Raw genomic sequence first — 13735 nt, 5'->3', positions numbered from 1 at the left:
TTGAAGATTTGAAAATTTTTGCAAAGTTTGAAAAGTTTGATTTGAAAAGGTTTTATTGAAAAAGGTTTGACTGGACTTGGGAGGACCCAAGCTGCCTACCTACCCTGTGAAAAGGGATCAAGCCAGCATAGTTCGGAAACCACTTTTCGAAATTCGTTTTTAGTGTTTTTTAAGTTGTTATTGTGATTTTTAGATTTTTGATATTTTTTTTATTTTTTTTAACGTTTCACCATTTCAGCTAAAGGGAACCTATAAGACAACACTCTGTGATCCAGAGCCTCGCAGAGTGTCAATACTAAGGACTGAATCCCTGAAGCCTAAGGGAAATCCCAAACAAGTGAACTAGAGTCCCAAGATGAATAAAATGATCCAAAGAAAGAATAGACTGAGCTAGTCTCTAAGTAAGAGAGATATCGAGGCTAAAGGACAGACTCTTAGACTATAGGACAGACTCCTATACTATAGGACAGACTCCAGGCTATGACCCTAAAAGGGGGTGCTAACTAGACTAAGCAAATCTCCTAGAAAGAGAGGAGACAACTGAGGTGGGCTCCAACTAACCTTATCAATGCCCCTTGCAATGACAAATAGGAAACTAAAAGACTAAGTTAGTTCTAATAAAGGGGTAACAAGTCATAGGGGGTGTTCTATTGAGACTAGGCAAGTCTCCTATGAGTGTACTACTAATGAGACTAAGATAGTCTCCTAAGGGTGGGCTCCAGGTGTCCCTATCACAGCCCATGCTATGATGAAGGAAATAATGCCAAAAGATATGTCTAAAAGATTGGGCAAGTCTTATAGGAGAAAGAAGAAAGAAGAGATGCTATAGAGACCAAGCAAGTCCCCTAAGGATGATTATAAAGAAGGAGAAATCCTTTAACCTGTGAAACTCTAGGACATGAAGGAATAGGGTTGTCTTAAGAGTCATTCCAACATTGCCTAAACCCGACAATATGTCGTCAAAATCAATCAAACCCCGAAACTCAAAGAGGTCCCGAAGAACATATAAAGAGTGGTCCGGAAGAGAAAGAAACCCCTAACCCTATACGGATCCTAAGACAATAAGAAAATAGAAGGGTAAAAAAATAAGAAACATAAGAGGTCATATTAACATTGCTTACCTAATATTTTCATCAAAACTTATTACACCCCAAATGCTAAAAGACTACAAAAATGGCTGCCATAATTTTTTAAATTGATGAAGATTGGAGAGAGGGTTTGAAAAGAATAGTGATGACCGAGGAAGATGATATAAATTGCACAAGGAGGATCCAATTCCTAAGAATGAAAGTAGCTTCTCTGAATTTCTCTTTTTTTGAAAATCAATTTCCCCTCTTCTCTGAATTTTTTTCAACAAGAATCAGCTCCCTTCAAAGCCCTAATTGCATCCCTTTTTCATTCAAACCCCTCTCTTTCCCCGTACCTTTTCTAGATCGATTATTGGACTAAAAAATAAACATAACTTTGAGTCCAATAATTGATTTGGGGTTCTCAATCGATTGTCACAATCTAGAGTTTACATGGCCTAAGTGAAGTTTATTTTACATATTATACTTATAGATAACATCTGTTGATTGACTTATATATGCAAGTAGACATATATGTGCACACAGGCATAGAATAAGACACATACATGTGTGCGTTCACACACGTCATGGATGAAAGTTAGGCTATTACCTCCAACTTGATCGAGCTGCCAAACTGAGACAACCAGGCGTGGAAGGAGATCACCTGAAATCAGGCTTGCTTGCAATATCCCCATGTCTTCTTTTCCTATATCACCCATTCCATTTTCTCCATTGGTAAGGACTATTACTTGAGTTGGATCATTACAAAAACCTCTAATGGAAAGGCCTTGCCATAGCTTCTTATCTTCCATGACTTTGGTGGTGATAGACAACGGTACCAAGAATGACTTGGTTTGCAGCCTTGTCATGGCGACTATCCAAGGAAAGTAGAAAAGGCTTAGGTAGAGGTGGGGTAATGGGACTTGGTTTATAGGAAAAAATACTTTGAAATTGGCGACACATACATGAATGAGAGCGAAAGCAGTGGCACTAATAAATATGATAGCCAAATAATATATGGCAAAGATATTGGCATGCGTTGCCATTATCTTTAATGATGCCATTTTAAATATTTAGCAGATATGTCTGTGGACCTAGATAGTACGATGGATCTTAAGTATCCAAACTTAATTTGACAAGACTTGGGCACAATTAGGGCTACAACAAGGTCGGGTTGGGCGGAGCTTTTCAAAACCCTAGCCTAACTCTGGATCACATTATCTTAGCCTGACCCGCGCTAACCTTGAGTCAAAGCTTAAGAAAGCACAACCCAAGCTCGTCTTGTCGGGCTCAGCCCAGTCCTGGCCCACCCTGATTGGGCTAGGTTGGGCCGAGCTGGCCCTGATTGACCCTAGTGAAGATATATCTATTCAACATAGTATCAGTCTTTCAAAGGACTTGCTAGCCAATTTCGCTCGTGGCTAGCCTTTGTATCTGAGAAGTGAGAACAACCATAATCTGTCACATCATGTGAATTAAATGAATAAGAAAATCTACTAAAAAATGAACCTATGTGGCTGTTCTCACATGCGAAAGCCAGCAGCGAAATGGCTTTTCGCGAAATTGGCTAGCACAACCAAGTTTTTATAATGGCACAAACCAAGCTGTCTTTTCTTCTTTAATTGGCTTGTAAGAGCATTTTGGAAAATGTAATAACTTTTTTCAAGTACTAAAAGACAAGATGAGTTGGTGTAAATATCAAAATATTGCATATAGTGTAAGGTATCAACCTTGAGTCCGACTCGACCCTGGGCCTACAAAATTTGAACCCAAGCCCACCCAGGGCGGGCGTGGGCTGACAGGGCCAAACGTGCACCTCTAGGCACAATAGCTGGATCCATCATATCAAATTTAAATTGATACACAAAATCAATTGGTGCGTCTTGGAACGTATTAAAGGTCGCTGATATACGAAAATATCCTTCAAACTGTAAATAAAAGAATGTGAAGGCTATTTTATCATATAAAATTCTTGATGAAAATTATTTTCCATCAGTTGGAACGAGTAAAGTCTCAAATTGACTCTCTCTCTCTCTCTCATCTTATTTCACTATTCCCCACTCGGTTCTTCCCCTAACCCTAAACCTTAACTAATTATGCATTATCCTAACCCAAGAGGCTAGATTTTAACATGCCTAGGAAAAGGAGACCAACAAAAAAGGAAAGGCCCATCCAGAAGCCCAAAAAGGTAAAAGTAGACTCAGTGGCGACCATGAGTGCTTCACGCCTCGATTCTATCCCCCCTAACCTAGTGATGGGAGAAACACTAGAGGAACAGAATGCTGCTCTTGCTCAAGAGTCAGCCAATTTGTTCGAGGCAATGGGGGAGATAGGGGACCCCGTTAGGCCGGAAGTGGTTATGTCCTAGGTTTGCACTCTTCTTTCTAAGGATATTTTTGACCTTTGGAGAGAGTACCAGATTCCCACGGATTACATTATTCCCCTACCAACTCTCGAAGAGCGCTTCACGCCTCGATTCTATCCCCCCTAACCTAGTGATGGGAGAAACACTAGAGGAACAGAATGCTGCTCTTGCTCAAGAGTCAGCCGATTTGTTCGAGGCAATGGGGGAGATAGGGGACCCCGTTAGGCCGGAAGTGGTTACGTCCTAGGTTTGCACTCTTCTTTCTAAGGATATTTTTGACCTTTGGAGAGAGTACCAGATTCCCACGGATTACATTATTCCCCTACCAACTCTCGAAGAGCGCGCCTGTAGACACCCCATTTTGACCTACGCCAAAATTTCCAAAATCGAAAAAAGCCCCAAAATTTGAGTCCCAGAACCGAATTCAAAGTCTCCCAGAATCACGCTTCAAGTTCCCGAAACCGATTCCAGAAAGTTCCGAAACCAATCTTGAAATTTTCGAAAACCTAGTTGCAACTACGGAAAGAACCCGAAAAGTCTAAAATTCCCTCGTTTGCAAAACATTTTTGAAAATCCGGATAGCCTAGATGTTCCTTAGACCCTAGTTGTATCCTTTGTTTGGAGGCCCTGCCCTTCTCTCTTATTTTTCCGAAATTTACAAAAATTACAAACTACCCCTGAGTTTTGGTATTGGCACTCCTCTATTCGAATCCCTGGGTTCCAATGTATATCGGCACGGTCCTAATTTGATATTTTCACTAACCCAATTTGTCTTGGGATTTAAAAAATTATCAAATAGCTTTTACATTTTTCCAAAGCACTCCACAAATGAGAAAAGACAAGCAGGGAGAGTGTCATTATCAAAATATGGATGTGCCAATATCATTCCTCTATAAAAAAAAAGAAATGAAATGATAATAAAAAAGTCAAAATGAATATTCATTCCCTTTGTTTTTGCTCAAGACAACCCTTTTTCAAAAAAGATGGCCATGAATGACATGAAATGGGGTTGGCTGCAAAGAAAAGGGGTTAGGAATATCACTGTTACCCATATTTTACCCGAGCCACCCCCCTTGTAGAGTAAAAGAGCAGTGTTAAATACACTAGAGTGGGATGTCCAGGGCAAGAACAGGGGGTGTGAATATAACATTGCCCACTATAATCACTCGAATGAGGGTTTTCAAGGGGAGCTTCCTCATTTTTTTCTCTTCTGGGTGAAAACCCTAGCCACAAAAGAAAAGATGGAGGTCTCTCATTTGGCAGCCACACACACACACATAGAGGAGAGAGAGAGAGAGAGAGAGAGAGAGAGAGAGAGAGAGAGAGAGAGAGAGAGAGAGAGAGAGAGAGAGAGGAAGATGGAGGGAGCTCGAGCTCCATTCGCTACCACCATCACCGTCCCCATTTCTGGCCAGCCATCTCCACCCCCATCGACCACTTTTCCCACTACCATCTCCCTCCATATTCATCTTCTTCCCACTGATTTCAGCCATTATCATCACCTCTACATTACCACCATCAGCCTCCATTAAAGCCTCCACCATTGCAACCCATTTTCATTAAACCCCATTTCTAGCACCATTGATTCCAGCCACTTCGCCGGAATCGGACCACCGAAACCCACATCCACCGTCGCTACTTTCGCATCTCAAATTTTGGGGGTTTTATTTTCATTGGAGAAACAGGGTGAGAGAGGAGAGGATATAGCAGAGAGAGAAAGGGAGGGTTTGTTGGTTTGGAGGTCAGCCACCATCATCTCCACCATCCTCTTCTTCTACCTCCATCATCCACCACCACCTTCTTCTTCCCCTTTACCATCTCTGCAACTTCTGACCTCAACCCATCCCATCTAAATCTTACCATTCACCACCACGATCACCATGACCACCGCTGCTACAACCATCTCAAGCTCATCTCCTCCCTCAAAACCCCGTTTCCTCCACCATTTTCTTCTTCTTCTACCACCAACATTTTCTACAAACCCTCTTCCATTTAAACCCATTCTGACCTCCCTTGCCATCAGCCGCCTCCTTTGCAAATCACTACCATCAGCCACCATCAAAACCATCTTCTCCATTCCCTTCTTCAAACCCACCTTCTCAAACCCCATTGCCTTAATCCCAAGAACCCATCTTCATCTCATCAGCACCATCTTCTTTTCCACCACCAATTCCACCATATTCAGCCACTTGTGTCTGGTTCAGGCCACGACAGACGGAAACCTCCTGAGCCGAAAACTCCTTTTACAATTAAAAGAGATAAAAAAACAACAAAAAAACAAAAAACTAAAAAATACAAAAAAACTAAAAATGGGCAAGGATGGTGATTGCCAGGTCACTCGGAGCCCACACTTCATTCTATTTCTGATTTTGATCGTTGTTTTCCGGTTTTCATCAGTTTTTTAACGTTTTATCGGGTTTTGGGATGGGTGACGACATAGCATGGCCCCTTCATAAGGATTGTCCTCGCTGAGCCCAACGAAAGGATATGACGACCGCGAGACTTGTCTGATCCTTAGCGGGTTAGGATCGCTGGGCTTGATTCCTTTGGAATAGCTCCCTGAGCCTATCGTATCTCCTCTTTCCTTTTCCCTGGCATTTCTAGTCCTCGCACTTCTTTCCTTGCATCTTTTAGCTCGTTGTGTGCTTGTCTTTTGTTTCTTATGTGTTACTTTTTGCTTGCTTACTTTTCTAGCATGTGATTGATTACTATTTTGTTAGCATTATCCCTTGCATAGGCTCGCATGCTAGTATATTTATTCTACTGCTTTGGTTGTTTACTGGTTTGCTGCTTATCTCATCATATTTGTCATTATCTGCTTAGCTGTAGCTCTGCATGTGGTTGTTTACTGCTTTCTTAGATGTGTTGAGTTAGGATTAGATGTGATGAGCTAGGATTTCTTTACTTTCTTTGCCCATCCCTGGGCCACGCATGCTTAGGTAGACTTCTTCTTGGGGATGATTGTTCCCATTTCACATGATTTTCGCCTAAAATTCTTCGAAGTTAATGAAAATGGCATAAGAGACCGAGTGCTTGCACTCGGGCGGGTGGGGGTGCTCTTCGAACCTTCCTCATTCGTCACCAGGCACGGACCTTTGCATCTCTGGTTATCCGTTGAGACAAAGTATTTTATGGGGTTCCAAAACCGACTTCCCTGGATGGTGACTCTCAGTTATTTTAGGTACGTCTTGGTTTCGAGGCTCCTGTCTCCGGATCAAGAGGTATCCCACATATCGCTACTCATGCTGTGAGGGGCATTATTTCGAGAGTTCCTTGGTAGAGCTCTCCTTCACATGTGGAGATCTTAGAGGCTGTTGGGGACTCGTTTCCTCATCGTCCTCGAGATCGGGGTCCACAGGCTAACGACTCTGTTGGGGAACTTTGAGATATTGCCTAATTATGTTAAAATGCCATTTTAATTAATTTTGAAGAAATTCGGGCTAAAATCAAGTTAAATGGGAACCTTAATCGTTTAGAAATTCAGGGGCACCAAATAGGTGCGTAAATAAAACGAGGGATTCACACACAACACAACATACATTATCATATTCTTTATTTCTTGCATTGTTTTCATTATTGGCCCCAGGGATAGATACGGTGCGTACCAGATGGGATGTCATTACCATGATGGAACCGTTGAATCTATTTTCAAGCTATGCGCCAGTACTGCCCCCCATAGACACTAGGCGTACTTGTCTCTATAGTAGCCAGTGAGAATGAACATATTCTGTATAATACTAGGTGTACTTGTGTTATACATCAAGAGTATGGTCATATGCATAGTGCCCTGTAGATTGAGTCCGGAGCCATACTTTCATTTTATATATATTATGTACATAAATATATTTGCTGACTTAGTGAAACCCAACTAGGAGGTGCATGTGTTTATATATATATATATATATATATATATATATATTTTATTCATATAGGTACGAACATATGTTGCTTACACATGTGGAGCCTAGAGTTAGGAGCCTTGTCCCATTTATAAACTAGCGTAGCTCACTTTATGTTGCTACAACACGGTCCTAGTACACTCATTAGTCTGTCATGAGTGGAGACCTCCTTGACTCCGCTAGATTAGACTAGGCTGGGGCCCCTAGTTAGGATATATGTATATATATATATATATTTATTATTAGATTAGGGCTTACCTTCTTAGTTATGTTTTTTCCCTAATCTAATCAATTCTCCCTATCAATCAATCTTTTAGATTATGATCCGTTCATTGGTTTCGCATCATTATCTTTATATCCATGATTTTTCTTCCATGAGCCTAATCCCTTGATTGATCTTGATAAGATTGCATTCCACTTACTGATTGCGAGTCTATCTTGGCACGATTATTAGAGTGCATGTTTTCTTTGCTGAGGGCCTTGCTTTATTTTGACCATGTCGGCATACCCCTCATATTTAGTGGTTTAGATCCCTAGTCCAGCCATCATGCTGCCGGATTTTATCTAAAAACCTTGAGAGTAATCACTATCCTTTAGGGTTATTGATAAACCATGAGTTTACCTTCCTACGACTCTTTTGTGAGGTCGTCATGCTGCCAGATTTTATCTAAAAATCTTGAGAGCAATCACTATCCCTTAGGGTTATTGATAAACCATGAGTTTACCATACCATGACCCTTTTTGTGAGGTCATCATGCTGCTGGAGTTTTTCCGAAACTGTTTGAGTGTGACCACTGTCCTTTAGGGTTGTTGATAAACTACGCATTTATCTTATCGCAACCCTTCTCACAATTGTTATGCTGCTGATTTTTACCCAATGCAGGGATGCATTTGTATCATCTTCTGTTTCAACTTGCATGTAACATTGTCATATGATTACCTCTTATTAATACCTAGTGTTTGTGATGTCCATGAGAGGAGTCTTGTCCGGTCGCTTAATCATCTCTCACAGAAAAGTTACCGCTTCTAAGCCTGTTTGGTATCGTCAAACATCGAGACTAAGTCGTTATTCTGATTCACCTTAATCTTCTAATTCTGACCTAATGGCTGAGTCTAATGAGAATAGTTTCATGGCCGAAATGAGAGAAATGATGATGAACCTTTCCAGACAGGTGTCGACCCTTACTGAAAAAGTGACACGTCTGGAGAGTCAAGCAACCTCAAAGGACCCTGTGGTCCAGAATCCTTCGACTAGAGTCCATATTCCGGTCAGATCCGTACTAGCTCCTGCCTATGAGTACGCTGATGAGTAGTACGCTGAGGAAAATCTTCCGCCACTCCTGTTAGAGCTGGGAAAGAGAAAGAGTTATCTGAGAAAGTAGACAAGTTGGCCCTCGAGCTTTTGAATTTGAAAAATCACAATCCAAAGAAAATAGACATGTTCGAATTCTCAATCTTCCCTGGCGTCACTCTTCCTCCCAAGTTCAAAGTCCCTGACTTTGTCAAGTATGACGGATCCAGGAGTCCTAGGAGTCATCTGAAGATGTACATCAATTCACTTGAGCAGTACGGTTTGAATTCTCAACAGATGGCTAAACTGTTCCAAATGTCTCTATCAGGTGTAACAAGTAAATGGTTTTTGACTTTGGATTTAGCTTATCCCAAGACTTGGGAGGACATTGTTGAAAAGTTTATTGAACAATTTTCTTATGACAATGGAGTTGAGGTCACTCGTCAAGATCTGTATGACTACTCAGTACTATCTAGATTTTAAGCATTTCATCCACACTGGGAACATGACAGAAGATGCTTTAGCACAAGGTGAAGTTCTGAAACATTATACGAATCCGAAGGAGGGTAAGAAACCTATCACTGCTCCCAAAGAAGTAAATCAGGTTAGGAATTCTCGCTTACCTCCAAGAAATATAGTGATGGAAGGAGAAAAACTCGTATAGAAGCCAAAGAAAGAATTCACTCCATTGCCTTATACCCCATCTTCCATCATGAGAAAACTTGTCAGAGATGGTGTCATTGAACCACCAGGACCTCCCCCAGACCCTCTTCCTAGAAGTTTCAGAGAAGACCAATCCTATCAGTATCACCAAGGTCCCGGACACCATACTGATCGTTGTTTGGCCCTTAAATACAGAATAGAAGAACTGCTAAAGGTAGGTGACCTTGTTTTACCTAAACCTAATATTACTCAAAATCCCTTGCCAAGACATGTCGTTCCCCCTCCACCTGAGATAGGAGGTATCTCTGATGACAAGCCCTTTGTTGATCCAACCTCTTATATTTGTGCCATAACTCCTGCAACTCCCTATCTCCTAAATTTTGAAGAAGAGGAAGAGGAATGTCTTGCTAAGCCTGTCATCAATCGAACCTATCGAATTCCTTATGTTTTCCAGTCTGATGAGGAAGACCAGGTGATTTACCCATGTGTTTATCAATCTGATAAAAGAGGCACTGTTGAACCCACTGTCCGTCAACTAGCATGAACTCCATATGTTTTCCAGCCTGATGAGGAAGATCAGGAAGTTCGTCCTTACTTTTTTCAGCCTGATGAAGAGAATCTAGAGATTGATTGTGATGAAGTTCGCCATGTCACTCGCGGCAGGCTTATCTTTAAACCAGCCGAGTTAAGGGTTGAGAATCCTGCTGAGTTGGCCAGATGATCGGAGTTGTTTAAGTCGGAGTCAGATGAAGAAGATGAAAACCTCCTCCGGCAGTTAAAGAAAACTCAGGTAAATATTTCAATCTGGGGTTTGCTTATGTCCTCTGCAAAGCACCGAGAGGTTATACTTAGAGAGTTGAATGCTGCTAAAGTGTCTGTTGATATCACTCAAGATCAGTTGGTCGGACTTGTAGCTATGGCTCGAGTTTTCAAAACCTTGACTTTCACTGATGAAGACTTGACTCTAGAAGGTCGTAATCGTACCCGCCCGCTCCGAGTCATCGTTGTCTGTAATGAAAAGAAAGTTCCTAAGGTTCTAGTCGACAATGGATCTGCATTGAATGTTTGTCCTCTGAGTACCGCTACTGCCTTAGGATCTGAACCTAGTGATTTTATCCCTTCTGAACAAGGCATCTTAGCTTATGATGGTACGAGGCGTGGTGTTGTTGGGACTTTAGCCATAGAGATCCAGATTGGAGGCGAAGTGTTTGAAATTGAGTTTCAGGTGTTAGACATTAAACCATCATTCAATTTGCTCTTGGGCCGACCTTGGCTTCATAAATACGGGGTTGTTCCTTCATCATTGCATCAAAAGCTGAAATTCATTAAGGGTAACAAAGTAATAACAGTCAGAGGAGACCCATATCTAGAAATCGGTCAAATTTCTCAAGAACTCATCATCCCAGCTGCCTCAGAAAAGAATGAAGATGTCAGTCTGACTGATTTCTCACTGGAAGTCACAGGTATATCAATAGAAGAAGCTATGAATGAACCTCTCACTTTCCTTACAAGCTCAAACCCCGCAGTAGTCCGAATGATGCGCAGACAGGGCTATGTTTCAGGGGCCGGGTTAGGTCGTCACCATTAGGGTGTAATTGAGTGGCCGGATATGGGTAGAGCAATTGGACTGTTTGGGTTGGGCTATGAACCTACAAATGAAGAGATCCATGAAATGAAGAAGTATATGCACAGAAAGGCCGAACTTCGTCGTTTGGGGTTAGATGAGCCGAACAGGTCTTACCGTTTGTTGAGGAATGAACACTACAGGAGGGAAGGAGAGGATTTCCCCTTTTGCGGTTTTGCTGAGCCATGGATCGATCCAATGACCAATGAAAAGCTGTCGGGGTTTGAGATCTTCTTTGAAATGGAACTTCCGGATGAATTCCCACCCTTGCAGATTGATGAGGAGGAATCTGAATCAGACTGGGCTGACCTTATGGAGCCGTACCTTCTGGAATCTCTGTTTAAGATTGATTCACCGGTTGTAGCTATGATCAGAGAAGACGCGTCGTTTCTGAACCAGCAAACCTTGATCACCTCAGCTGAAGGAGACCTCACCAACTGGAGTTCATATGTCTTTCCTTCGGTTGTTATGGAGTATGATGATGTCCTTGTTAATAAGCTTCCAATGTCATGAAGTCTGGTTCTGAGTCAGAGTCTGTTGATATGTCTAAAATTGAGTCTGAGTTGCCTGATGTCATGTCTGATGTAGCTACTGTTAAGCCCGAGTACACTGATGGGACCAATGCCGAGTTTGTTTCTTTCTTTGTTGAGTCTGATGTTGAGCGTGAGTTAGGCGCGTCCGATGATGTACTTGCAGTTTTCGATGAAATGAATATCTCTTCTCAGTATATCTCTATGTCTGCTTCTTTATCTGATGAATTCAATGATAATAATAATAATAATAATAATAAAGAACCCTCTTCAGATGAGGATGCCGACGAAACTCCCCTTGAAATCAAGTACATGATTAGACAGGAGGAGGAGCGTCGAGCAAAGCTACTCGAAGAAGAAGTCGAGACCATAAATATTTGTAATGAAACCGAAACTTGGAAAATACAAATTGGAAAAACAGTATCCCCTGAGGAACGAGAGAAATTAATTGACCTTCTTAGGAAATTCAAAGAAGTCTTTGCTTGGTCCTATAAAGACATGCCGGGATTAAGTGAAGACATTGTCCAACATCGGCTTCCTTTAATCCCGGGTGCCAAACCGAAAAAGCTGAAGCTTCAAAAATGAAACCTGAATGGGCTCTGAGAATTAAAGATGAAGTTACCAAACAACTAGAAGTGGGTTTTCTCGAGGTGGTGGAATACCCTGAATGGCTTGCAAACATAGTACCGGTGCCCAAAAAGGATGGAAAAGTTTGTATGTGTGTAGATTTTCAAGATCTGAACAAGGAGAGTTCAAAAGATGACTTCCCTCTGCCGCACATACATATCCTAGTGGACAATACAGCTGGTCATGCATTGCTTTCCTTCATGGATGGGTTTTCGAGATACAATCAGATCAAGATGGCGCCTGAGGGTATGATCAAAACAGTCGTCACAACTGAATGGGGGACATATTGTTACAAAGTGATGCCGTTTGGACTTAAGAATGCAGGAGCAACTTATCAGAGAGCTGCTACTACCTTGTTGCATGATATGATACACAAAGAAGTCGAAGTTTATGTGGATGACATGATCGTTAAGGCTAAGACCAGAGAACAACATGTTGTGTCATTGAGGAGGTTCTTTCAGCGTATCCAAAAGTATTAGCTTCGCCTTAACCCAAACAAGTGCGTGTTTGGTGTTAAATCAGGGAAGTTATTGGGTTTCTTGGTGAGTCAGAGAGGAATCGAAGTTGATCCTCATAAAATAAAAGCTATTCAAGAAATGACTCTACCAAAAACGGAGAAGCAAATCAGAGGATTTCTTGGTAAGGTGCAGTAGTTGAGACGATTCATAGCACAGTTGAGTACTATTTGTGAGCCGATCTTCAAACTTTTAAAGAAGAATGCATTGAAGAAATGGGACGAAGAGTGTCAACAAGCTTTCGAAAAGGTCAAGTTGTGCCTGACCTCGCCTCCATTGTTGTCACCAATTACGCCAGGCCAACCATTGTTGTTGGGCCTGTCTATGACTGATAAAATGATGGGATGCATGTTGGCCCAATAAGATCCAAAGTCAAAGCGAGAAAAGGCTATATATTACCTCAGTAAGAAGATGCTTGAGTATGAACAGAAGTACACCCTACTTGAGAAAACTTGTCTGGGGCTGGTTTGGGCTACTCAAAGGCTGAGGCATTATATGTTATTAAATATGGTCTTGCTCCTTTCACTGATGGATCCCTTGAAGTATTTGTTTGAGAAGCCAGCTCTTACCGGAAGAACTGCAAGGTGGTTGTTGTTGTTGTCTGAGTTTGACGTCAATTACGTCACCCAGAAATCAATCAAGGGCCGAGTAGTAGCAGAGCAGTTGGTTGAAGTACCCGTAAAGGAGATTGAATATTTGAAAATATAATTTTCAGATGAAGAGATAATGACTGTAGAAGATGAAATCCTAGGGATGACATGGTCTATGTACTTCGATGGAGCGGTGAATCACCAAGGTCGAGGTATAGGAACAGTATTGGTAGCGCAGAGAAAAGAGTATACCCCTATATCAATTAAGCTACAATTTGAGTGTACAAATAGCATGGTGGAGTATGAGGTGTGCATTGCTGGTTTCGAAGCAGCTTTGGCTTTAAACATCCAAGACATCGTTGTGTTCAGAGACTCGATCCTTATTATTTGTCAAACCAAAGGATGTTGGAGAACAAGAGCAGATAGACTATCCCATATCACGAGTACTTGGGGTCTCTGGTTAGTAAATTCAGAAGCATCACATTTACTCATCTACCTCGAGTGAAGAATCATTTCGCCGACGCTCTTGCTACTTTAGCTTCAACGTAAGAACTATCTGCAACG

The 13735-nt window shown here is 41.6% G+C and overlaps 1 protein-coding gene across 1 annotated transcript; it reads left to right on the top strand.

Moving 5' to 3' along the window:
• Window positions 1-9334: 9334 nt before the first annotated feature.
• Window positions 9335-10873, top strand: LOC143855865 (uncharacterized). The gene is made up of 3 exons (XM_077365917.1): window positions 9335-9757; window positions 9848-9925; window positions 10022-10873. The coding sequence occupies exons 1-3, from the start codon at window positions 9335-9337 to the stop codon at window positions 10871-10873; spliced, it is 1353 nt and encodes a 450-aa protein (XP_077222032.1).
• Window positions 10874-13735: the final 2862 nt, after the last annotated feature.

The sequence above is a fragment of the Tasmannia lanceolata genome, unplaced genomic scaffold (genome assembly GCF_043159265.1).
Source record: "Tasmannia lanceolata isolate RefF3 unplaced genomic scaffold, GAP_Taslan_0.1 ptg000023l, whole genome shotgun sequence".
Taxonomy (NCBI): Eukaryota; Viridiplantae; Streptophyta; class Magnoliopsida; order Canellales; family Winteraceae; genus Tasmannia; species Tasmannia lanceolata.
Note: the sequence above shows the minus strand (reverse complement) of the source record. Positions and strands in the feature narration are given on the sequence as shown.

What these genes read in the sequence shown, in the direction of transcription:
- LOC143855865 (XM_077365917.1), top strand. Translation starts at nt 9,335, where the DNA reads ATGAGAAAACTTGTCAGAGATGGTGTCATTGAACCACCAGGACCTCCC. An exon ending in AGTCTGATGAGGAAGACCAG is followed by an intron (nt 9,758 to 9,847) that starts GTGATTTACCCA and finishes TATGTTTTCCAG; the next exon opens with CCTGATGAGGAAGATCAGGA. An exon ending in TAGAGATTGATTGTGATGAA is followed by an intron (nt 9,926 to 10,021) that starts GTTCGCCATGTC and finishes GAGTTGTTTAAG; the next exon opens with TCGGAGTCAGATGAAGAAGA.